The sequence below is a fragment of the Malaclemys terrapin genome, chromosome 1 (genome assembly GCF_027887155.1).
Source record: "Malaclemys terrapin pileata isolate rMalTer1 chromosome 1, rMalTer1.hap1, whole genome shotgun sequence".
NCBI classification, from domain to species: Eukaryota; Metazoa; Chordata; order Testudines; family Emydidae; genus Malaclemys; species Malaclemys terrapin.
Genome location: NC_071505.1, coordinates 345,266,312 through 345,289,257, shown reverse-complemented (window position 1 = coordinate 345,289,257; position 22,946 = coordinate 345,266,312). Strand labels below are relative to the sequence as shown.

Here is a 22,946-nt window from a genome sequence, read left to right as displayed (position 1 = left end):
AACGAGACTAGACTGGGTCCTGAAGGCCTTTTAGTGCCTAGAGGTTTTTGTCACCAGTTCTACCTGATTTTATCCTATGTATCTTAAATAGTAAGAAGGGTGATCCAGCTGGGGTAATTATTGTACCATGAACAGCCTTTCTCCTTGTCTCCCTTCGAGCCTTTGCACCTCCCCAAGCCCTGTTCTGGTCCATCAGTCACTTGGAATGGTCAACAATCGTCACACTCCATTGCTGACCATTGTCCATCAGCAAAGGTGGGAAGCTTCAAATCCATCCTTCTGCGGACATGCAAACAACAAGGCCCGTTGCTGCTCGGACATCAAAGTTAAACAAACAGACCCAAGCCCCCGCCTCTCTGCCCATCTTAAGGAGCTCCCCGAGGAGGTCACGACTTTCAGCTTGTCATCGCACACATCAAAGTTTGCACCACACACGAACTCGGCACACGGATTCGAATCGTGTCGCCCGAGAGCGGATATTCAGCTTTTGTGCCCCGCTTTAATCCTGTGTTTTCCCAAGTAATTAAGCCTTTTTGCTTATGAACTTGTGACTAAGTAAAGCATCTCTGAGAGGTTGTAACATCAAAGCTCATTCTACCGTCTGTCCCACGTTTTCTAAAATTGGATTTCTCTTTCTCTCTTTTTTTTTTTTAAATAAAAACTAATTGAATTTAGTTGTAGACTGAATATATTTAAGAGTGCCTTTAAAGGTTACCAGAAGCCACAGTGATCATCCTGGGAACTAAAGAGGTCGGACACAGAGTCAGCCCTTTTGGTTCATGAAGGCATAGCATGAAAGCCACAGCACGCACCCCACAAGCTAGAGGAGAAACAGCAAATCCTACTGCAGCAACTTGAGACTTTAGCTGAGTTACTGACACAGTGCGACCTGCACCAGTACCACCGCAAGGCTACAATCTCATCAGATCTCAAGATAAACAGGTTGGGCCTGATCAGTGCTCAGATGGGTGTCCTCCCAAGAAAACAAGAATGCTGCAAGGAAACGGCACTGGTGATTCAATGCATAGTGCTCGCCCCTTTCAGCCAGTAAACCAGTTGGGGTTCTTGGTTGTCATACTGTACATAGGTAAATGAAAAGTATAAATATACGGTTTCAGGTTTAACCAGCAACCACATCCCAGAACTGCACAAGAGGGAGACTCCGAATGCAGGTTGTTTAGATGGAATCCATGTGGGTTTATCAAAAGGAGAACGCAGCATAGCAACTTACCCAGGATGGTCATAAACAACGCTGGAAAAAAAACTTACCTACAATTTCTGTTTATAGCTGCTACCATGAGGGCTGTCCAGCCAAGCTTGTGCCTAGCATTCACATTGGTGCCTTCCAACAACAACCTACACAAAACAGAGAGAGACAGCTTCATAAGATTTTGTTTCTCCCCCACAGACATAGGCAAGGGTGCTGAATGGATCAGGGGGCTGGTAGCAGAATACAGAATCTTTCATCTCAAGGTCACTGGTTCCAATGCAGCCCCGGGCAATAATGACTGAAAGTTGTTATGGTCTGACAGCTCTTCAGCAACCAATAGGAAATGAATTGGTGGGTCTCAATCCAATTCCTAGTAGACAGGGAACATCATAATGAGCAGGCCTGAATCCTTTTAAGGTTGCTCACATGGATCTTAACAATTCACCAGGATGCTGGAGGAGGGGAAGCTGGTGGACACACATACTGATGGACGACTAGAATTTTTGCACTGAGTAATAGCCAGAAAGGATTCAAGGCTGGGTATCGTGGGAAGGCCAGCAGCTCTTGAAGTGTCATATACTAACATGGCACTTTTTTGGAGCGTTCTCGCATGGCAGTAAAAGCCTTACAGAGACATCAAACAAACCTTTGTGCTCTTTCAATAAAGATCTTTCCACTCATTTTGGACCACACTCCTAACAGACTCCTAGCGTCCACTACAAAACTAGTTCCTACCTGGCTATTGCTAGCTTTATTTCTTAATCTCCTCCACAACCCACTCCTCAGGGTTATGGTCCTCTGCCCCGCCTCTAATCCTATACCCCGAGTATTATTAGCTTAGACCCTATTTGCAACTGAGCCCAAGCAGTATCCTAGACCAGGGTTTTTCTTTGTTATTCTTATTCTTTGTTATAGTATTGAGTAAGTTTGATTTCTTTGTTAATGGCCAAGACTTATACATTATAAATCCATGGTACATCCACATCTTGAACACTGAGTGCAGATGTGGTCGCCCCTTCTCAAAGAAGATATATTAGAATTGGAAAAGGTACAGAGAAGGGCAACAAAAATGATTAAGGGTACGGAACAGCTTCCATCTGAGGAGAGGTTAATAAGACTGGGACTTTTCAGCTTGGAAAAGAGACGACTAAGGGGGGTATGATACAGGTCGATACAATCATGACTGGTGCAGAGAAAGTGAATCAGGAAGTGTTATTTACTCTTTCACATAACACAAGAACCAGGAGTCAGCCCAAAACAAAAGGAAGCACATCTTCATGCAACACAGTCAACCTGTGGAACTCGTTGCCAGGGGATGTTGTGAAGGCCAAAACTATAACAGGGTTCAAAAAATAACTCAATACGTTCATGGAGGATCAGTTCATCAATGGCTATTAGCCAGGATGGTCAGCAACCCCATGCTCTGAGTGTCCCTAGCTTCTGATGGCCAGAAGCTGGGAGTGGACAACAGGGGACGGATCACTCAAGGATTGCCTGTTCTGTTCATTCCCTCTGAAACATCTGCCATTGGCCACTGTCGGAAAACAGGATATTGGCCTAGATGGATCATTAGTCTGACCCCATATGGCTGTTTTTATGTTGTTAATTAGGCAGGCCAAACAAGAATTTGAAGAGTACCTTGACTCAGCAACTCAACTCAGCAAAAGACTCAGTAATTAACAGCAAAAACTTTCTAAGTACATCAGAAGCAGGAAGCCTGCCAAACAAAGTGGGACCACTTGGATGATTGAGGGGTTAAAGGGACACTCAAGAAAGATGAGGCTATTACAGAGAAGCTAAATTAATTCTTTGCATCTGTTTTCACTGCAGAGGACGTGACAGAGATTCTTGCACTGGAGCCGTTCTTTTTAGGTGACAAATCAGAGGAACTGTCCCAGATGAGATGTCAGTAAAGGAAGTTTTGGAACAAATTGATAAATTAAATGGTAATAAGTCACCAGGAGCAGATGGTATTCACCCAAGAGTTCTGAAGGAACTCAAATGTGAAATTGCAGAACTACTAACTGTGATATGTAACCTATCGCTTAAATCAGCTTCTGTACCAGATGACTGGAGGAGAGCTAATGTGACACCAGTTTTTAAAGAAGGCTCTAGAGGCGATCCTGGCAATTACAGGCCAGTAAGCCTAACTTCAGAATCATGCAAACTGGTTGAAACTAGAGTAAAGAACAGAATGATCAGACACACAGAGGAACACGATTTGTTGGGGAGGAGTCAATGTGGCTTTTGTAAAGGGAAATTATGCCTCACCAATCTATTAGAATTCTTTGAAGGGGGTCAAGAAACACGCGGACAAGGGTGATCCAGTGGATATAGTGTACCTGGACTTTCAGAAAACCTTTGACAAAGTCCCTCACCAGAGGCTCTTAAGCAAAGTAAGCAATCCTGGGATAAAAGGTCCTCTCATGGATCAGTAACTGGTTAAAAGACAGGAAACAAAGGGTAGGAATAAATGGTCAGCTTTCAGAATGGAGAGAGGTAAATAGTGGTATCCCCCTTGGAGGCTGAGTCTGTTGTGTGCATCTCCCAGAGGAGTTCCCCAAACAGCCAAGCCACACTGATTCCACTGCAAAGGGGCCCTGCATAACCATGGAAAAGGGACAGATCTTCCCCTAAGAAAGGTATTGACTGTCTCCCTTCATCTTTGTGGAGCTTTAACTCTGACTCTCTTAGGTCTTGTCTACACTTAAAACGCTATACGGCATAGCTGCACTGCTGTTGCGCTTCAGTGTAGGCACTAGCTATGCCGATGAGAGGGGTTCTCCCATGAGCGTAGGTAATCCACCTCCCCAAGAAGCGGTAGCTAGGTGGACAGAAGAATTCTTCCATTCACCTAGCACTGTCTACACAGGAACTTAGGTCAGCTTAACAATGCCACTTAGGGGTGTGGATTTTTCATACTGCTGACCAATGTAGTTAAACCGGCTGGTGTGGCACAGCCAGAACTTGGGTCATTTCGACTGCCACGGGCCACCGGGGTTAAGAGTTAAGGCCAGTTAACAATAAGCCTAATGCTTACCGGTTAACCAGTTAACTTTTAACCTTTTACATCCTTAGTGCACACGGTGAGCATGGACAGTGAGCAGGCTAAATCTTCTGGCTAATGACTTCTTGGATAGTTCTATTCAAGAGTTAGTGATGTTGAAATTGACCAAGATCACTACAGGGAGAAAGTCAGCAATAAGGACATCTTAGATGGGTTCATAGTTCAATGGGCCAGTGACAGGAACAAACGTTTGGGAGCCCACGTATTTATCAGATGAATAGATTTCCAAGTAAACATTTACCAGATTTCTATCACACTCACTGTAACGTCACTAATCCAGCCCATTGTAGTCACTGCATGAAAAAATGCTGCTACCCACCTAACTCTGATGTGTTCCAAGCAATCTGTCTTGGTTCATCCTTGAGATAAATCTTCTACCTCCCCCTGCACCTCCTTCCATTCTTGAGTCTAATCACTGAAAAGAGGCAACAGAACTTTAAGCACGTCCTTGCAATCCGAAGAGCTCTCTTGGAGCTTATCTACACTACGAAGTTGTGGACAAAACTTTTGTCTTTCATGGGTACTTAAATAAGCCCCCCCACGGAAGACAAAAGTTTTGCCGTCGCAAGTGGCAGTGTGAACGCGGCTTTGTCGGCAGGAGCGCTCTCCTGCCAACAAAAATAATGCCGCTCGCTGGGCTGGAAGTATTTTGTTGGCAAAAGTGCCGACAAAGTACCAAAAAAGAGCATTTACGCACACTGACTTTACAAGTCTTTTAAAGCTGCGTGGTATAGACAAGCCCTTAGATACAGGCTGGTAGAAAGAAAAAAACATCCCTGCCTGTTCAGAATTCTCTCCTGTCCCTGCGTAAGGCACAGTAAGTGCTGGAGCACATGGCATGGCAGCCTGTGTGCAGTGCAGATTGTTATCTTTAGTGAGCAGCGGTGCATAAGGGCTGTGTTTACAGTAATAACAGAGACATGCTGGGCTAGTCTGTCTCAGACTCATGGCCACTGCTGGACACGGCGGTTAAGTGTCTCGCTCGAAGTGGCATTGCCTGCAGCATGAATCCACACCGCTGCTCCATCTGCCAACTTCACTTTACACAGCGACTTTGGATAGAAATGGAGTGCCAATAACCCCAACAGAGGCTTCTTCGGGAGGATCTTTGTGTGGTACTGTCTCCTCACAGAGTTTTAATGCCAAGCTGCCCACTTCAGAGAGTCCCAGCTTACTGGAGCCCCATGGACCAAATTCAACCCTGGCTTCCAATGAAGTTAATGCATCTACTCAAACCAGAGCTGAATTTGGCCCCAAATCAACAGGAGGTAGAGGAGGACAATGGTATCATTTCACGTCTGATTCTTTACCATCTGACTCCAGCCCAAAGTCCTTTATGTTAATGCCTAATTCTTTCACCCACCACCGATACACAGCCACTTCCTGCCATCCTAACGCTGTGCTGGGCGGGGAAGGCCAGGGCTCTGAGGTGGCACCGAGCACTCTCTCCCTCAGAGGTGCTGGGCTGGCTGGTTCTTGCTCGCGTGCTCAGGGTCTAACGGATCGCCATATGTGGAGTAGGGAAGGAATTTCCCCCCAGGTCAGATTGGCAGTGACCCTGGGGTTTTCCACCTTCATCTGCAGCATGTGGGTGCGGGTCACTTGCCAGGATCATCTGGGTGTATTGCATTAAATCATTCCCTACCATTGCAGGGACCTTGAGCACTGGTGCACGTCAGTCCCTCTTATTCTCTGCCCGTGGCACACAACAGTCTGGTCTCCTGTGGGTCTCCTTTACTGTGGTCTCATTTCAGTTGCTGGGTTTAGTGTGTGGGTACTGAGTGGCCTGTTAGATACAGAAGGTCAGACCAGTTGACCTGCTGGTTCCATCTGTCCTGAAATGCTAGGGCTCTGAGGCCATAGTTCAGTAATGACTCAGAGGAAAGAGTGCAACCAAACCATCTCACCTTTCCACTTGGTTTACTTTGACCATTTGAAAGCACTTTGTGCATAGTCAGTTTCACTGTTTCCCCTGTACAGTCAGTCCGTCAATTTCCCCTGTTTGGGTGGGTCTTTCACACAGTAACAGGGCAATAAAACACTTTATTACATGGCGAAATGCTACTATAACCCTACAAAACTGGCAGAATTCAGGGGTGGGCAGGTCTGGCCTGTGAAACTACTTGTTTTTTAACTAATAAATAATAGTGCCTGGCTTTTATCTACTATCTTTCATCAGAGGGGCTCAGAATAGTTCACAAAGAATTGCCCCATTTAAGTTAACTGAGGCCCAGGAAGGTTAATTGGCTTTCCCAGGCAGTGACAGAGCCATGAACAAGATTTCCCAGTCCCCCTAGACTAGCAACAAGAGCACTTTTGACTCCCTGAAAAAAAAACAAGTGTTTGCTTTCACATCTCATGCAACCTGCTACACAACAGCTTTGTAAGTAGCTGCTCTCTCGAATTCAAATGGGACCCTCTCAGCCCTACTCCTCATCACCAGGAAGGTGCACCTTGTACTGGGAAGGACTGGTGCAAAGGCACCACTTCCTCTTAGAAAGCATTCACAATTACGGAGATTGTGAAACAGTGACAGGCTTTTCCTAAAAACTGCTCTGGAAATTCATTTATCAATATATACCATATGTGTTCTTCTTTCATGATCATTCAACTGTTGATGGCACTGATACCCCAATTAAACCTCCTATGAAAGACCCCACACCCACGCAAAGGGTACTGGAGTACTTGCTAAAGGAGCTGATTACAGGGTCAAGGCCTACGGTATTGGAATTAATCAAGCAGTTTTCCATTTAGGAACCCAGCTTAAGTAATCTGAAGCATGTGGAATGCCAAATGATCAAACCTAGTATGAAAAATTACTAGAGTCACATCATGCAGCGTAATATGCATTGACATTTCATTTAGGAACATTTTTTTAAATCACCGCAAGATGCCGAGCAACTTAACAGATCTGCTAGACAACTGAACTTTATGTTCAGGGTGCGTGAGTCTATCATTAATATTTTCCCAGCCAGATTTAATGATATGACAATCGATAAAGTGACGACCACTGTTCAGATCCTAGACAGCCAAATGTATTTACCAGCCGGGACATATTTTTTAATTAAATAAAATCCTCTGATCAATGCTTAGGATGTCTATCGACATTTTAACCAAATAAAATCCAGGGTGCTCACTATTAACAATTTAACACATACATGCACTGCCAACAGTATGAATACTGCCATCACGTTTTTTCATGAGACAAACACATCCTTAGCTGTTGGGTACATGGGGAATCAGTGTCAATAAGTAAACATCTGGGGTGTGAATTGATGAAAGGCTGAGCTTCTTAAAGGGTTTCAAAAGAAACTCAGGATTATCAAAGTTTGGACTCAGTTTGCTTTGGTGTCAAAGAGTTTGGATGTTTCTCTAAGCCAAGCTGGACAGTTCACAAGGACGGATTTTCTTGTGACATTTCCAGTACATTTGCTTCCTCGAGAACAGTCTCTCTCGTGGTATTTGGGCAAGTCTGGTTCCAGTTCTATATGAAAACTGCCCTTTGCCTAGATGGCAAAGCTCCACCAGTAACTCTGTACAGGGCAACATCTCCTTTTAAATAAGAAGAGGGTTTGATATGACTCAATGATCTGACCAGCAGAGCATCTTGAGGTGCTTTGGAATTTTCCGAAAGGGCTCAAGATGGGCGTGAGGGCAGAGTGACACACCTTGCTTTTGGAGCAGACACTATTCTGCCTTGAAGTAAACAGGACCTAAAACTCTGACACTTTGATCCATCCAGAAAAGAGATAAAGGATCCAACTTCCCTGTCGCCGAGTATCTCCTGTTGCAATGCAGCAACTTTTCTTCTCCCCCCCGGCTGCCCCGAGACAGATGTGGCTTCTATTCATCCCTCCTATCCCATGAGTTCTGGGTGAGTAACTCAGTGACACTGCTGCTTAAAGCCAGAGCCCAGAGGGCATGTTTGAGTTTGTGCTCAGCGCCTGGGAGCATGCCCAGCTCACCCTCCTGACAGGTGGAGGAAGAGGAAACTTGAACTTTTGCAACAACAATAGCTTCTGTTTCTCTCGGTCGCTTAAACATTTCTCCGCCCCCCACCCCCACCCCAATATGTTACTGTTTAACTGCAGCGGTGGCTCACTCTCCTGGGACATGCCCTCAGCTTTGCAACTTTAATTGCAAGAAAAAACAATAAATTTTAACATTACAGCATAAATTCCTCTTCTAAACTCTGGTGAAAGAGTTTGTCCATCCAGGAAAACTACTTAAGCCACTGCAAAAACCTCTGTTCATGCTCTTGTCTTCCTAGAGGCAGGCTGCCTAAAGACTACATTTGCTTCTGAATCCTTTAGTGATCATCTAATGGCCAATAATTACTGCCTTGGTACAGTACAACTATTCTGTATATAGAAACCAATCCAAAACGTTATAAGGAATCAAGACAGACAGTTAAACCAAGCACAGGGAGAGAGAATGTAAGACTTATGGGCAAGACAGAAGACAGATATTTTCAACTGAGGTCTGAAATGAGATGGAGGAAGACAGACAAGCTACTCCTAGCTGGAGGAGTTGCAGAGGAGAAGGCTCTTGCACGAAGTGTGGTGAGATGGTCTGAAGGGACAAAGAGGAGGCCACTACTGTATAAGCAGAGATGGTGATCAGGGAGTAGAGAGACAGGTGGTCAAGGAAGCATGCTGGAGTAAGTTCAGAGGACTTTGGGGGAAGGGGAAAGAACTGTACCCAGAAACGAACAGGAAGCCAGCGGCGTTGTTTAAGGAGGTGAGTGATATCTAAGTAGTAACCCACTGCTGAATGGAGAGAGACCATCAGGAGTCACAGAAACCTCATTTTTACTATTCATGTCTTAATACACATGGCGTGAAAACACCAGGACATGGTGACAGATGAGAGATTTGAAACATGTATGATTTAGAAAGTGGCTAATATGTTCCATGATCCACATGGCCAATTTCCCCTCAGGTGAGAGGAAGTAAAAAACCACACATGACAAGCTGGAGCCTAGTGCAATGGGGTGCTGGTTCATGGCGGGGCTCTGACCTAGACGCTTTAGTAATACAAATAATGTCACTGCTGGAAGAGGTTCAAATGCTACCGCACTGGGCAGGCTAACAGAGCCAGATACTCTCATGCAACTGAATCCCTTCAAAATGAAACAATGTGCACATCTTACCTAGTGCCATCTGTTCGTTACCAGTGGTGCTGTGCAAATGCAGAAGTTGTTATGCGTCAAACATCATCACATACACATACAGCTTTAGAGGTTAGAACCTCGCCCTGACCATCTTGGCTAACAGCCATTGATGGACGTATCCTCCAGGAACTTACCTAGTTCTCTTTTGAACCCAGTTATACTTTTGGCCATCACAACATCCTTTGGCAATGAGTTCCACAGGCTGACTGTGTGTTGTGTGAACAAGTACTTTCTTATGTTTGTTTTAAACCTGTTGCCTATTAATTTCATTGGGTGACCCCTAGTTCTTGTGTTGTGCGAAGGGGTAAATAACCCTTTCCTATTCACTTTCTCCAAACCATTCATAATTTTATCTCTATCATAACCTCTCTTACTTGTCTCCTTTTTAAGATGAACCGTCCCAGTCTTTTTAATCTCTCATACAGAAGCTGGTCCATCCCCCTAATAATTTTTGTTGCCCTTCTCTGCACCTTTTCCAATTCTAATATATCATTTTTGAGATGGGGTGACCAGAACTGTACGCGGTATTCAAGGTGTGGGCATATCATGGATCTATTTAGTGACATTATATTTTCTGTTTTATCATCTATCCCTTTCCCAATGTTGTCTAATATTCTGTTCGCTTTTTTGGCAGCCGCTGCACACTGAGCGGATGTTTTCAAAGAACTATCCAGGATGACTCCAAGATCTCCTTCTTGAGTGGTGACAACTACTTTATACCCCATCATTTTGCATGCGTAGTTGGGATTCTGTTTTCCGATGGGTATTACTTTACATTTTTCAACACTGAATTTGATCTGCCATTTCTTCGCCCAGCCCCCCAGGTCAGTGAGATCCCTTTGTAACTCTTCACAGTCTGCTTTGGACTTAACTATCCTGAATAATTTTGTATCATCTGCAAATTTTGCCACCTCACTGCTCACCCCTTTTTCCAAACCATTTATGAATATGTTGGACAGCACTGGGCCCAGTACAGATCCTTGGTACATACCCTGCTATTTCCTTCTCTCCACTGTGAAAACTGACCATTTATTCCTACCCTTTGTTTCCTATATTTTAACCAGTTACTGACCCATGAGAAGACCTTCCTTCTTATCCCATGACTGCTGAGTTTGCTTAAGAGCCTTTGGTGAGGGACCTTGTCAAAGGCTTTCTGAAAGTCCAAGTACACTATATTGACTGGATCACCCTGATGCACGCACAAGCACAGGATTATAGCTTGAGATGGGAAACGGAAGAGGCGGAGCAGATGAATTCCTAAGCAACTAGGATGCAATTTTCATGCAAAGCTCCTTGAGTGTAAAAAGCAAAGGGGTGAGAAATGCAGGAAATAGCAGCAGAATTATTTCTACGTAGAAACAGTCTAAGGGTTTCTTGTGGTGTCAGTGGGGTCTTTAAAAGGCTAGCTTGGCTCTTCCTGGTTATTGAAATCAAGGATGGCCAAATGTGGCACAACACACCAAGTCCAAAGGAGATTTTGACAAGAAAAAAATAAACCCACTGCCCCAAGTCTGGTCTTTCTAACTGTGTTTTGTATAGATTTGAACAGCATTTCAGTGCCTGCTTTAGACTGTCAACTCTTTGGGGCAGGGACTCCCTGAGTCTGTCCACTGCTCAGCACAGTGTCAGCACTCAGATATATTCATCTGACTGACGGCAGTACTGCCTTTGGCGACTACACATCCCAGCGCATAGCGCTCCACCTGCATTTGACTGGAGGCATTGCATGCTGGGATCTGTAGGCAATAAGGGCCACCATGGTATCAAAGAGGATGGTGTCTGCAATCTCTTCCCTTTATTGTATATTAGGTGCAGCCCTGTGGCTCTTTGAGAGCTGCCAGCATGTCCCCTTGACTGGGCAGAGCCGGATGTACTTGCCTTACATGATTTTCACACAGTCATAGATTATAAGGCCAGAAGGGACCCACCAGACCATTTAGTCTGATCTCCTGTGCTCCACAGGCCACCAAACCCTACCTGGTTACCCCTGCAATGAACACAATCACCTCAATTGAAAGTATCACAGCCCTCAGGAAACTCAGCTATTATGTGCCACAGGCAGACCAGGGGGTACCAAGGCCCAGACATTGTGTGTCTGTTTTGGAATTATTATGTATTGTTTGTCTTGTGCTACTGCCCAAAATCTCCAGTCCCGGAGCCAGGGCCGGCTCTGGCTTTTTTGCCGCCCCAGGCAAAAAAGCCTCCCGCTGCTCCCCACCCCCACCCCCGGAGTGCGGCAGGGGAGGGCGCCGAGCCCGGCCGCGGGCCACTCTCCCCAACCAGCCAGAGCGCCGGGGGGAGGGCAGCGAGCCCACCGCGGCTCCGCTGGCAGCCAGAGCCCCGGGGGGAGGGCGGCGAGCCCGCTGCGGCTCCACTCTCCCCAGCGGCCGGAGCGCCGCGGGGAGGGCAGCGAGCCCAGTCGCGGCCCCACTCTCCCCGGCAGCCAGAGCGCCGGGGGAGGGCAGTGAGCCTGCTGCGGCTCCGCTCTCCCTGGCGGCCGGAGCACCGCGGGGAGGGCGGCGAGCCCAGTCGCGGCCCTGCTCTCCCCGGCAGCCAGAGCGCCGGGGGAGGGCGGCGAGCCCACTGCAGCTCCGCTCTCCCTGGCGGCCGGAGCCGGAGCACCACGCCGCCCCCCTCCAGGTGCCACCCCAAGCACAAGCTTGGTGGGCTGGTGCCTGGAGCCGGCCCTGCCCGGAGTAGGCCCCCGGAGTTCTCGGAGCTGCAAAGAGATGGCCCCTGCCACAAGCAACTGACAATCAATAAGACAAGAGTCAACAGGTGGATACAGAGAGATGGGGGAGGACCATGAAACGACGAGACTACACGGGCATGCAAAGCTCAACTGAAACACGCTGAACTGCTTGACACAAGGTAGGGATGGCCAGTCACCCAACCAGTTTTAATTTTTCAGTGGGTTTGACAGAGCCCAGTTAAAATCAATCCAGAGAGCGGGACAATCTCAACTGATCAAAATGGCATCTTTTAAAAGGGCAGGTCAAGTTTCTAGACACCTCCTTGCTCTGAAGGAAGAATAGCTCCATGCCAATCTCCTGGCCTGCTGAACGTTTAAACATACAGATGCCGGCTACTGCCCGCTGTTACAAATTGCCCTGATAACAGTGCGTTGACACATGTACTTTGTTTCTGTGAGCCAATATCACACAGCGCTTATTAGAATACTGTTCCATCATATTTATTTGGCTAAGGAACTCTGCTGCAAGCCCATATTTTTGTAGGTGGTTTATTAAAAAATAAGAGTGAACCACTGAGAATCAATATTAATACTGTATATAAAGGCGAAGGGGATGGAGGCAGTATTTCTTCAAGCTTTTGCTTCCCCTTGCCTCTCCTCCTCAACACACACAGCTCAACGGAGGTTGGGGAAACTAAACTATCCAGAATAATAGGTATTGTCTGCAGTTATGGCTAAATACATACAGGGCCTGAAGTTAATGGGAGTTTGGCCATCCGCTCCAATGGGAGTCGGATCACTCCTCAGAGGGGAATTTCTTTTTATTTTGAATGCAAAAATCAGACTCCATTTGCTTCATTGGGACCAGCTGACACACAGGTAAGAACCTAACTGAGAGTAGGTCTACACTTACCCGGTAGTTCGGCGGCGAGCGATCGAACTTCCAGGTTCGACTTATCGCGTCTTGTCTGGACGCGATAAGTCGAACCCGGAAGTGCTCGCCGTCGACTGCGGTACTCCAGCTAGACGAGAGGAGTACCGCGGAGTCGACGGGGGAGCCTGCCTGCCGCGTGTGGACCGAGGTAAGATCGAACTAAGGTACTTCGAACTTCAGCTACGTTATTCACGTAGCTGAAGTTGCGTACCTTAGTTCGATTTGGGGGGTGAGTGTAGACCTGGCCTAAGAGTCAAGACAAGACTCCCTGAACTCAAGCCTCCCGCTGGCTTCCAACATACATATCCCTGCCGTCTCCTCTCGTATCTCCTATGTTTGAAGAACTGACTGTTGCCAGCAGAGCTTGTACGCTGCTGCCTATTCTCCACCTTCACTGAAATCCTCACCCCCCTACAATACAGTAGCTCATTTCCCTACGGTTGCCTGAATCCCCAGCTTGCAGTGCACACAGAATGCTGCTCCCCGCCTCCTTGCACATACAGAAGCGCAGTCCTCAAATGTCCCACTGGTTCTTCGTTCCTTTTAGGATCCAGTCCAAAACTACCCTCTAGGTCTATGAAACCTCCTGTGGATTTTCTAACACTCACTGCCCTGCCACCAGGGGGGGCTCCCTTTCACTAGGCTGCTCTTCCCCTCTGGCCACGGTTGGTGCTAGCGCTATCACGTGACAATGGTAACGAATCAGAGAGAGTAGTTTTCTTCTAACACTGAACAAGGAACGCTGTCGGAATAAGGAACACAGTATTATCCCTAAAGCTCCTCTGTCTCTCTCTCTCTGCTGCATTGTACAGTTCTGCCTAGGTCCTCCTCCGCCCCCCGCCCACTATGCCTGGCTTCCCCCAGCAGTTTTAAAGAAACACAACTCACATCCTCACAACTGCCTTCTCTGCGGCTCATGAATCTAGAACAGCTCATCTGTATCTCTCTACCTCTGACTCTCCATCTCATGTCAAACAACAACTGAAAAACTGCATCTCTCCCATGCCAATTCCCCTTAATTTCTCTCTCCTTGGTAGTCGTGTTGGTAGTTGCATCGTTTCACCCTGTAAAATGCTCTGAGGTACAGTTTGCACGGAAAACACTATACAAAGAGTTGTCCTGTGTGCCTGACTTGCAAAAGCAAGAAAGCTGGTCAGCCCCATTCATGCAATGAACAAAAACGCAAGCAGCAGATGAAGACAGTGGGTATGAGAGAGCCTGGTCCAGTCTCTCTCAAACATCTGGGGGCTTCTCCCCCAGCCTGTTAGCTGAAACGACCAAGGTTTGAATACCAGTAGCCGTTCTACAATCCAGGCAATGACCGGTCTCTGTTCAGTTTTACTGGCGCTGCTTCATGAGACAGGCCATGATACGATACAGAACGTAGGTCCTGATTCTTACTGTGATGTCAACTGCATGGATATGCCAGGCACGGCCTGCAATGGCTTACCCTAGTGCACTGATTGGGTTTTCAGTGCGTTTCAATAATTATAATACAGTGATCTGTGGCCAGGGGATAAATTACGGTTTAATCAAGTCGGAAATTAAATTTTAAAACCCTAAAGCAGTCTGCCTGCCTGTTGTCTAGCTTGCCACGGAGCCTAGGGCTCAGAGCAGCTCGCGTTCTCTTGCAAAATGAAGTGCACACAGTTGAACAGGGGCAAGAATTCATCTATCCCTATAGCCCTATGTATAGGTACACATACACGATGCTGTCATGAACTGCGTTGTGTCTATGAATGGCACTGCCCTCTACTGTGCGGAATTAGAACTGCTCAGCCATGTGTCATGAGCCCTATACTATTACTAACTAAAGACAATTCTCCTTTGCTCCAGGGAAATGGCCCTGTGCTTTTGGAGGTTTGCTCGTGTCTTCACCATAACAAGCAGCGTAGCAAAAGCCATCAAGGTCTTGGATGGCTGCAGGTTGGCTGGAGGGGGTGGGGGCTATTTTTACATTGATGGTCTGGAATTTGTGCCCCATGGCTATCACTGAGGGTATAACTACACTGCCCAGTTAGCCTGGGGATTGGCACCCAGGACTGTGCACTGTTAGCCTGAGTATGAGCATCCCCACCCATGTTACTGTGTCCTCATTGCTTCTGCACTCGCCTATGTCTGGGGGGAGGCATGTCCCCTGGTTCTTTGTGGTGAGATGCTCTAGGATTCTTTCTCAGCCAACGGCAGGGAATTGTGGGAAGGGCACTGCAGGGCTGCCAACATGAATGATCTTGCCTGTATCCCCACTGCAGAGTGGGCCGGTTCCAGCGGAAGCTAAAACACAGCTCAGGCTTTAACACATCCCCCCAGCCGTGCCAGCAAGCACAGCTACAAAGCAAAAATACTCACTTGAGGATCATGTGTGGAGGGCGGGGGAGGGCTGGGAAAAACATGAGTAGAAACATGGGCTAAGGCTACAGCGTGGGCATCCCCCGAAAGGGCTGGGGGAGCAGTGATCGGGACGCAGTGAGGCGGGTCGCTTGGTGCACGAGGAGGGGCAGGGAGTTTCGAACATAGGGGACACTGTGGAAGGAAGATGAGGGAGGGAGAAAAGAGGAGCAGACGAGAGCAGCTTGGGAGGCGCACAAGCAATAGAAATGAAGGGGCAGTCAGAGGGAAGGAGAGCACAGGTGGGGCAGTGAATGTGCATTACACAGTTGCATAATGCGCAGCAGCAGTCGGCACAGACACGAGTGTAAACACGGGAAACAGAGAGAGAGAACACGGCGCACAGCCCTGCCACTCATCGCCCGGGCAAGACTCACAAATCACCCAGACATCACTAAGGAACAGCTTCCTGCAATTACCAACAGCAGAACATATGTGCCAATTAGCCGCACACCAACATCCTACGAGAACCTTGATTTAGGCCAGATCTCGGCCCTCGGGTGCACCAGAACAAGGCTGCTTCCTCTGAGATCCCAGGAAGAATGGAAGGGGGCTCCCCTAGGCTGGGGCAGTGACTAAGAGCCATATGGGCTCCAGAGAGAGGAAACAGAAGCAGCAGCCTACAGCGGAGAGCTCCCGGGAAGCCGGCAGGCCGGACGGAAGAGGCTGAGTGAAATGATACACAAGGTGGAAGGTTCCTCTGACAGAGGATGAGGCCGTGTAGGCTGTGGCCAGGTGGGGGATGCAGATTGCCCCTCTTGGGCGTCAGATAGTTTTTAGTTGTGATACCCCCCTTTCCTTCCATGTACAGTCCCGGCAGGGGTGCTCTGGACACAGGAAATGCATTCATCTATTAATCTTCCAGGGAACTTACGGGGCCAGACTGATGTCCCCATGTGTGCACAGAACAGTACAGCAGAGGCACTGTCAGCCTGTCTCAGCCCACCCAGGAGACCTTGCCTGCAGGAGTGAGCGGGTGCTCAGTCTGCACAGCCCATTAGCCCCTGGTTTCACTGTTGGGACTGTCAACAAGAGCGCCAGGCCCAAGGGTATTTGAAAGATGAAGACACCTGCCCACTAGGAAGTAGACTGAGGCCACTGGCTAGCTTGACACAGTCCCCCAGACAGGAGCAACTCTCAGTCACTACTGGCCTCGGAGAGATCTGAAGCAGTGAGCTAAGCACCCATAGCTCCCATTACTGCTGGTCTCCTTTCTCCGCACCCTACCAAGCAGCCACATTACTAGACACACCTGTGAAATCAAAGCAAGCATCTTGGAGGAAAGCAGGACCCATGTGACAACAAAAGGTCCAGGGCAGACTCCCCCCACTCCGAGTAGTGATGTTAACACACAGCGTAAGTATCCGAACAGTCACTCACCTGTCGACTTCTGAAACGTTGTTGATCCTTGCGGCTTCCAACAGGGCATCTTCTAAGAGAGACAAAGAGGAGAAACCCTAGTAAAGCGGCTGGCAAGAGGCCCACACCAAATGCACACATATAACCTGCACGTGGTACGGTTTATGTCTATAAGGGACGTGATCGCTGGTGCTCCAGAGGCATTACTACACAACACTAGGTAGGCAGAAACTTCCCTACGGGCAGGTTATTCCTGACCTGTCCACTAGGGGATTTACGGAAACTTCCTCTGAAGCAGCTCGTGTAGGTCCCTGCTGGACGCAGGATAACCTGGTCTGACCAAATGCGGAAATTCCTATATTACCTCATTTTAAAAACAGTGGGTTGGCCTGTGGATTACAGCTCCCAGGATGCAAAGCTTCACATTAGCCACTGCCACTTGACTCTGGGTGGAACACTGCTGGCTGGAGCGTGTAGCTCTGCAGGTCTGGATGCTAAGGGAGGGGGGCTGCTGGCACGTCAGAGAACATGGTGTGCTGTGTCCAGCCACCCGTGATGTAACGTGGAGTTTACAGCAATATGATGTGCACGTCCTCAGGACAGGGACCAGCACTCCCTGAATGTCGGGACAGCACCTAGCGCATCGTGGGTGGCACCACACACCGATACAAATGATGACTGCTCCAGCCATCTGAGTTCGGGAGGCTGACACTGCTCTGCAGAGAAGGGAGAGGACTAGGATGGCAGCAGAGGGAGCAGGAGAGAGAGGGCCCAGGAGCTATTCTGGGAGCTGGGAGTGAGTCACTCCAGATGCTGCACCTCTCATGGTACTGCAGAAAGCAGGGAGCTCGGTTCGGTGAGAGAGGAAGCAAGGACTTTTCCTGTGTGCGGCACTGAAAAGCAAACTGACACCTGGGGCTACTGTGCCCAGCGTGCATTACTGGGATCACTAGCACTGGGATACAAAGCCAGACCATTTTAGAGCCAACCATGAGAGCAACAGCCAAAATGAGCGTGAACATTCCCCTGTAGATTAAGAGCACCACTTTCCGGCTCAACGGAGTAACTACACTGCTCTTCATTTTAACGCACACAGATCATGTGTCATGCTGAGCGTCACAAAGCACATGCACATTACAGAGAATGTCACTCCTAGACTGAAAAGAGAGAGGCTTTTAGGGGAGATTTAACCAGAGGAAGTAGCTCAGTGTCTGGGAGGGAAAGGAGCTATTCTGAGTGCAACACCGTATGTCCTGTGGAAATGACATGGAACGAGGAACAGTACTGCATTGCTGCAGGCGGACAAGTCCCACCAATAACAGGTGACTCTCTGCCTCCTGGTGGATGACCAGAGCAGCTCTACCAAGCTGTACTCAGGATTTCAAGAGTCCCATCAGGAAGACAAGACATCAGAAACAAAATCTCATGAGAATGGGGAACTAGATCTGGTACACAGGCTCCTTCCGGTCTTAGATTCAACCCTGAACTGACTCCCCTCCACAAAATGCAAAGGGCTTTAGAGTTAAAGGTTCTCACTCTGGCGAATCTCTGGTGTGAGAACCCTCCACTGGCCACAGACAATTTTCATTTGCAAAGTACAAAAGCTAGCCTCTAATCTTAAAAGCAACAACCACTGTTCCCACACCAGTAAATATCCCTCTTGCCTTCTATGGCAGGATTCCCAGAGGTTCTGAGCACCCAATAGCCCCCACTGACTTCTGCAGAAGTAGTGGATGCTCAGTGCATTTGAAAATCAGACTGCCTACAGCCTCCATATTCAGAGCTGCTATGCATGGCTGTTTTTTTACAGCTGGTTAGTCTAAATCTGAAATTGGGATTTTAGGAAAGACAAAATCTGAGAGAGAAATGTTTGCATGATTATCGTTTAAAATGGAGATTTGGGGGGTTGTTTTTCATGTACAGATTCACCTGCAGTGCTAGGAACCCAACACAACAGCACTGGGCTGGCGCACAAGAACCAGAAAGTTACAGTGACCAGCCTCAGAAAACGAAACTGACCGGCATGCAGCAGTTTAAATGCCTTGGCCAAGCACAAACAGCATTAATAGAGACAAATACCGCAGAGTTTAAAAAATCTTTCAGTTCTACTCATCACTGGTATTGTTAGCATTGCAGAGATGGGTGGGACTTTTTTTTTTTTAATTATGAATTTATCTTGACACTGTCCCTTCAAACAATCCAGGCCCGGATGTCACAGTGCAACTATATCTCAGCCAGTTAATGCTCAGCAAGGAGTGTGCAGCCAGCAAGCAGCCGGCAGTGGGTCTAAACTAGCAAACAAATTCCATACTCAGAGTGAGGGCTGGGGAAAGACACTTGAAGCCCTGGCTCAGCGGCGCAGCTCAGAGAACTCCACAATAAAGCGGCCGTTCAATCATTTCCACTGTCCTTTTAAAAAGTGAAGGGCTCCCTGGGAGATCCATCTAGCACAGCAATAGCGCCTGGTGTGTGAACAGTAGTCACATGTCAGCTACACAGAGTTCTTTTCGACTGTACCGAGAAGGCTCGTGTGCCTCACTGCTGTCTCCGGGACAGAATCCGATCCGCTCTACTCCGTGCTCTACCTCTACTGCCTGCCGCTAGAGGGGAGGCTGCTGTGTTTTGGGGCCTGTGGCTTTGGAGGAGGGTCTGCAGTCTATCCCCACCAGCGCTATTAAGAGCTCTGCTATGCAGCACTGGGACCACTGCACAGTCCTAGGTGGCGCCAGATGTGTTGCATTCTAATGAGGTTAGAAAGTGCTCAGAGGTTCTTCAGCTCCCTTGCAGCAAGACTGGGCGGTTCAGCCCTCTCTCAGGTGACTTACCAACAAATGCAGCATTTATATAGGGCGTTTCACCCTCAACAGTCATCACAGTGTTAAGCCCATGTTACAAGTGGGGAAACCGAGGCACAGGGCGTGTCTTACCCAAAGCCACAGAATGAGTCAGGGGAAGAGCCGGGAGGAGAACTCAGGACCTTTCATTTCCCAGTCCCACGCTCATTCCAAACGATGCAGTCATTAACATAAAAGTCATTAATGACAGCATGTGTTAATTTATATAGGAGAACACAACAGGGACGGGAGTACTTGTGGCACCTTAGAGACTAACAAATTTATTAGAGCATAAGCTTTCGTGGACTACAGCCCACTTCTTCGGATGCATATAGAATGGAACATATATTGAGGAGATATATATACACACATACAGAGAGCATAAACAGGTGGGAGTTGTCTTACTAACTCTGAGAGGCCAATTAATTAAGAGAAAAAAAAAAAAAAAAAAAAAAAAAAAAAACTTTTGAAGTGATAACAGGGACGGGCTTTCTATCCCAGCAACTGGAGCTCATTCCAAGCCCCTGAATAATCCTGCATCTCAACCCCCAATTTTTGTACAGCATGCGCATACCAGACAGCTGATGGTTTGAAAGCTATCATAGGCTCTGTTTGTCTATAAGATAGCAGAGCAGCAAGCAGGCTAAATGACAGAGCTGAGCTTTCACTCCCAGCTCCAGCAGTGACAAACTCAGTGACTTTAGAGAGACCACAACCAATCCGTGCCTCAGTTTCCCCATCATGGAGATGATAATACTGATTTGCTTTGCCAAGGGTTGGGAGATCTAATCCGTTAATGTTTGCCAAGTGCTTTGAAACACAAAACACTATGAAGAGTCAAGCATGAGAACCACTAAGACCCCAATCCTGCAAACATTCACACACACGTGACACTTTGACTATGTGAGTAAAGGGACTAGGTGTAAAGTCAAGTGCATAAATGTTTGGGGAATTTGAGAAGCAATTGGCTACCAATTAATTACTGTGGAAGACACAGATTGCTCAGAATATCCTGCTTCTTGGCCTTATCAAGGTGCATATATAACTCTTCCACCGCACACACATCTTAAAATTGTCTGCAGCAGCGAACTGCCCTGAGTTAAAATATCAGTGCAACTCTAGCACTGTGCTTGTATGCCTTGTACAAAGGGAGCTCACTTCTTGGAGAACCATTTCACGCCCTCGTCTAAGGCTGGCCAAACCTCCCTAACAGAACTCTCCCCCTACAATAATCTGAAAACATAGACTCTTCCAACACACAGACTAAAACAATGGATAAATATAGACCTAAGATTGGCATACCCCCCAGAACAGCACAGCCTGCCAACCAGCCTGTAGATGCGTTCTGCTCTAACAAGGTTGGGTGGTCCACAGACACAGGACAGTCAGCTATGCAGTGATCCACCTTGAGGCAGGCAAACCATGGACAGTTGCATTCTGGGAACTTGTATCTCTACAGAAATTGTTTGGCTCATTCTTCTTTGTTGGATGGTAGCACCTGGAGCCACAACAGAGATCAGCACCCCTTCGTGCTAACAGCTGTAGAAACACAGGGCAGTCCCTACCCCAAAGAGCTCGCGTGGGTCCTGCCATCTCCCAGGGCCGCTCCCCTCTATGCAAAGCTTAGGGCAGCTGCATTTGAGGAGTTGCCCCCAGAGATCAGGCGAAGTCTGGACTCCACTAAAGACACACAAATGCCTCTGCGCTATTTGAAGACCCTCCCCCGCTGGGAGTGTTGGGCTTTAACACAGCACAAGTGCAAAGAGAGGGGTCAGTAATAGTCACCCTTGGATGCGTGGCCCTTGCTGTAGCAATACACCAGTGCAGCAGCAAACGCAGGAAGCCCGGCCCGGCAAGTCCAGCTCTCCCTCTTCTTCTGGTGCCCCGTGGGGTCTGGTCTGAGACGAAGCCGCCACTCCACAGCCGGTCCCGGGTACTGCAGCTCCAGCTCCCGGCTGGGTGCAGCTAAGAACAGCAGCTCTGGTGCCCTGGCCCCTGTGGTGCACGGGCCCACCTCCTGCAGCTCTGGCAGCCTGAACTCACCCATGCCCATGCCCATGCCCAGCTCCTGCAGCCCCTCCAGCTCCCTGCGCCCCCTCGCGGCTGCCCGCAGACACTGCAGCCCCTGGGCGCTGGTGGCCGCGCGCTGGGATTGCAGCTGTGCCGCCCCGCGCCCCCTAGCGGCCGCTCCCGGGTACTGCGGCTCCCTGCGCCCCCCAGCGGCCCCGCCTTCGCCCGCCGGGTCTGTCCGCGCCGAGGCGCCACGGGAGGGCCGCGGGGGCGGCGGCCGGGCCCTCAGGAGCCGGGCGAGGCCCGGAGGCGGAGGTCTGGACAGCAGGGAGGCCAGCATCGTTGGCCCGGCCTCGCTCGGGCCCCGCCGCGGCGCCAGCAGAGGAGAAAAACAAAGATGGCGGCCCCCGAGAAAATGCTTCAGAGGCGACGCTGCGTCGGGACGCCACAGCGGCGCGAACTGCCTGGTGGGAGTTGTAGTCTGTTCGCAGGCAGAGCCCCGCGGATGTCCGGCTGAGGACTACAACTCCCATGAGGCCCCTGGGTCTACGCAAACAATACTCCCCGCCCTCCTCACACGCGGTGCTCAGCGGCGGGCCGCGGAGCATGCTGGGCCGCGTAACATCCCGAGGCATGCTGGGGAATGTCGTTTTGGTAACAGGGATGCGGGCGCCCCGCTGCTCTTCATAGGGCGGCGTGAGCTAGTTCTGCCGCTAGGTGGCAGCATGGCCTAGCGGTTAGCGCGCAAGCCTGGGAGCGCGGGGTTCTGGGTTCTAGCCCTGAGCCCGGCTGGAAGGAGCGTCTGAGAGCCGAAGAGGCCAGGACCTCTGGGGTCTGTTCCCGGTCCTGGGAGGGGTCTGGCCAGCAGGACTCCAGACCCTTGGGAGGAAGTGGGCTCTGGTGGCTAGAGCAGGATAAGGGGGGTGTCTGTTCCTGGCAGGGGATTGGGATCAGGATCCAATCCTTAGGGCCATGGGGTCTCAGGAGCACTGATGATTGTGATGGGCACCCAGAGCTGCGTGCAACCCCCAGCCAAGGGGCCTTGGCAAACACCCCAGCCCTGTGCCGTCTGACCTACAGCGGGACCAGGGCTGACTCCCCCTCCAGGGCTGTGGTAGCCAAAGTTTTTGCAAGAAGAGATTTTCCCTGTGGACTGTGATTTCCCCCATCAGGCCAAGAACTAAGTCTGTAAAACAACCCTCACCCCCACTAGTTGCTATGGTTTAATAACCCCATTAAATCCCCATGCAGGGTCGTAGGGGGTTCACTGCACTGTCTG

General features: G+C 48.9%; 1 protein-coding gene across 1 annotated transcript in view; it reads right to left on the bottom strand.

Annotated features, from left to right (window-relative positions):
• The window catches only part of CLPB (ClpB family mitochondrial disaggregase), a 141,142-nt gene extending 119,072 nt beyond the window's left edge, over positions 1-22,070 (bottom strand). The window contains exons 1-3 of the mRNA XM_054015924.1: positions 21,443-22,070; positions 16,845-16,896; positions 1,270-1,356 (exon numbers count right to left, since the gene is read on the bottom strand). Of these exons, the coding sequence (XP_053871899.1) occupies positions 1,270-1,356; positions 16,845-16,896; positions 21,443-22,007 (704 nt within the window). The 5' untranslated portion in view covers positions 22,008-22,070. The remainder of the gene's footprint in view (positions 1-1,269; positions 1,357-16,844; positions 16,897-21,442) is intronic.
• Positions 22,071-22,946: the final 876 nt, after the last annotated feature.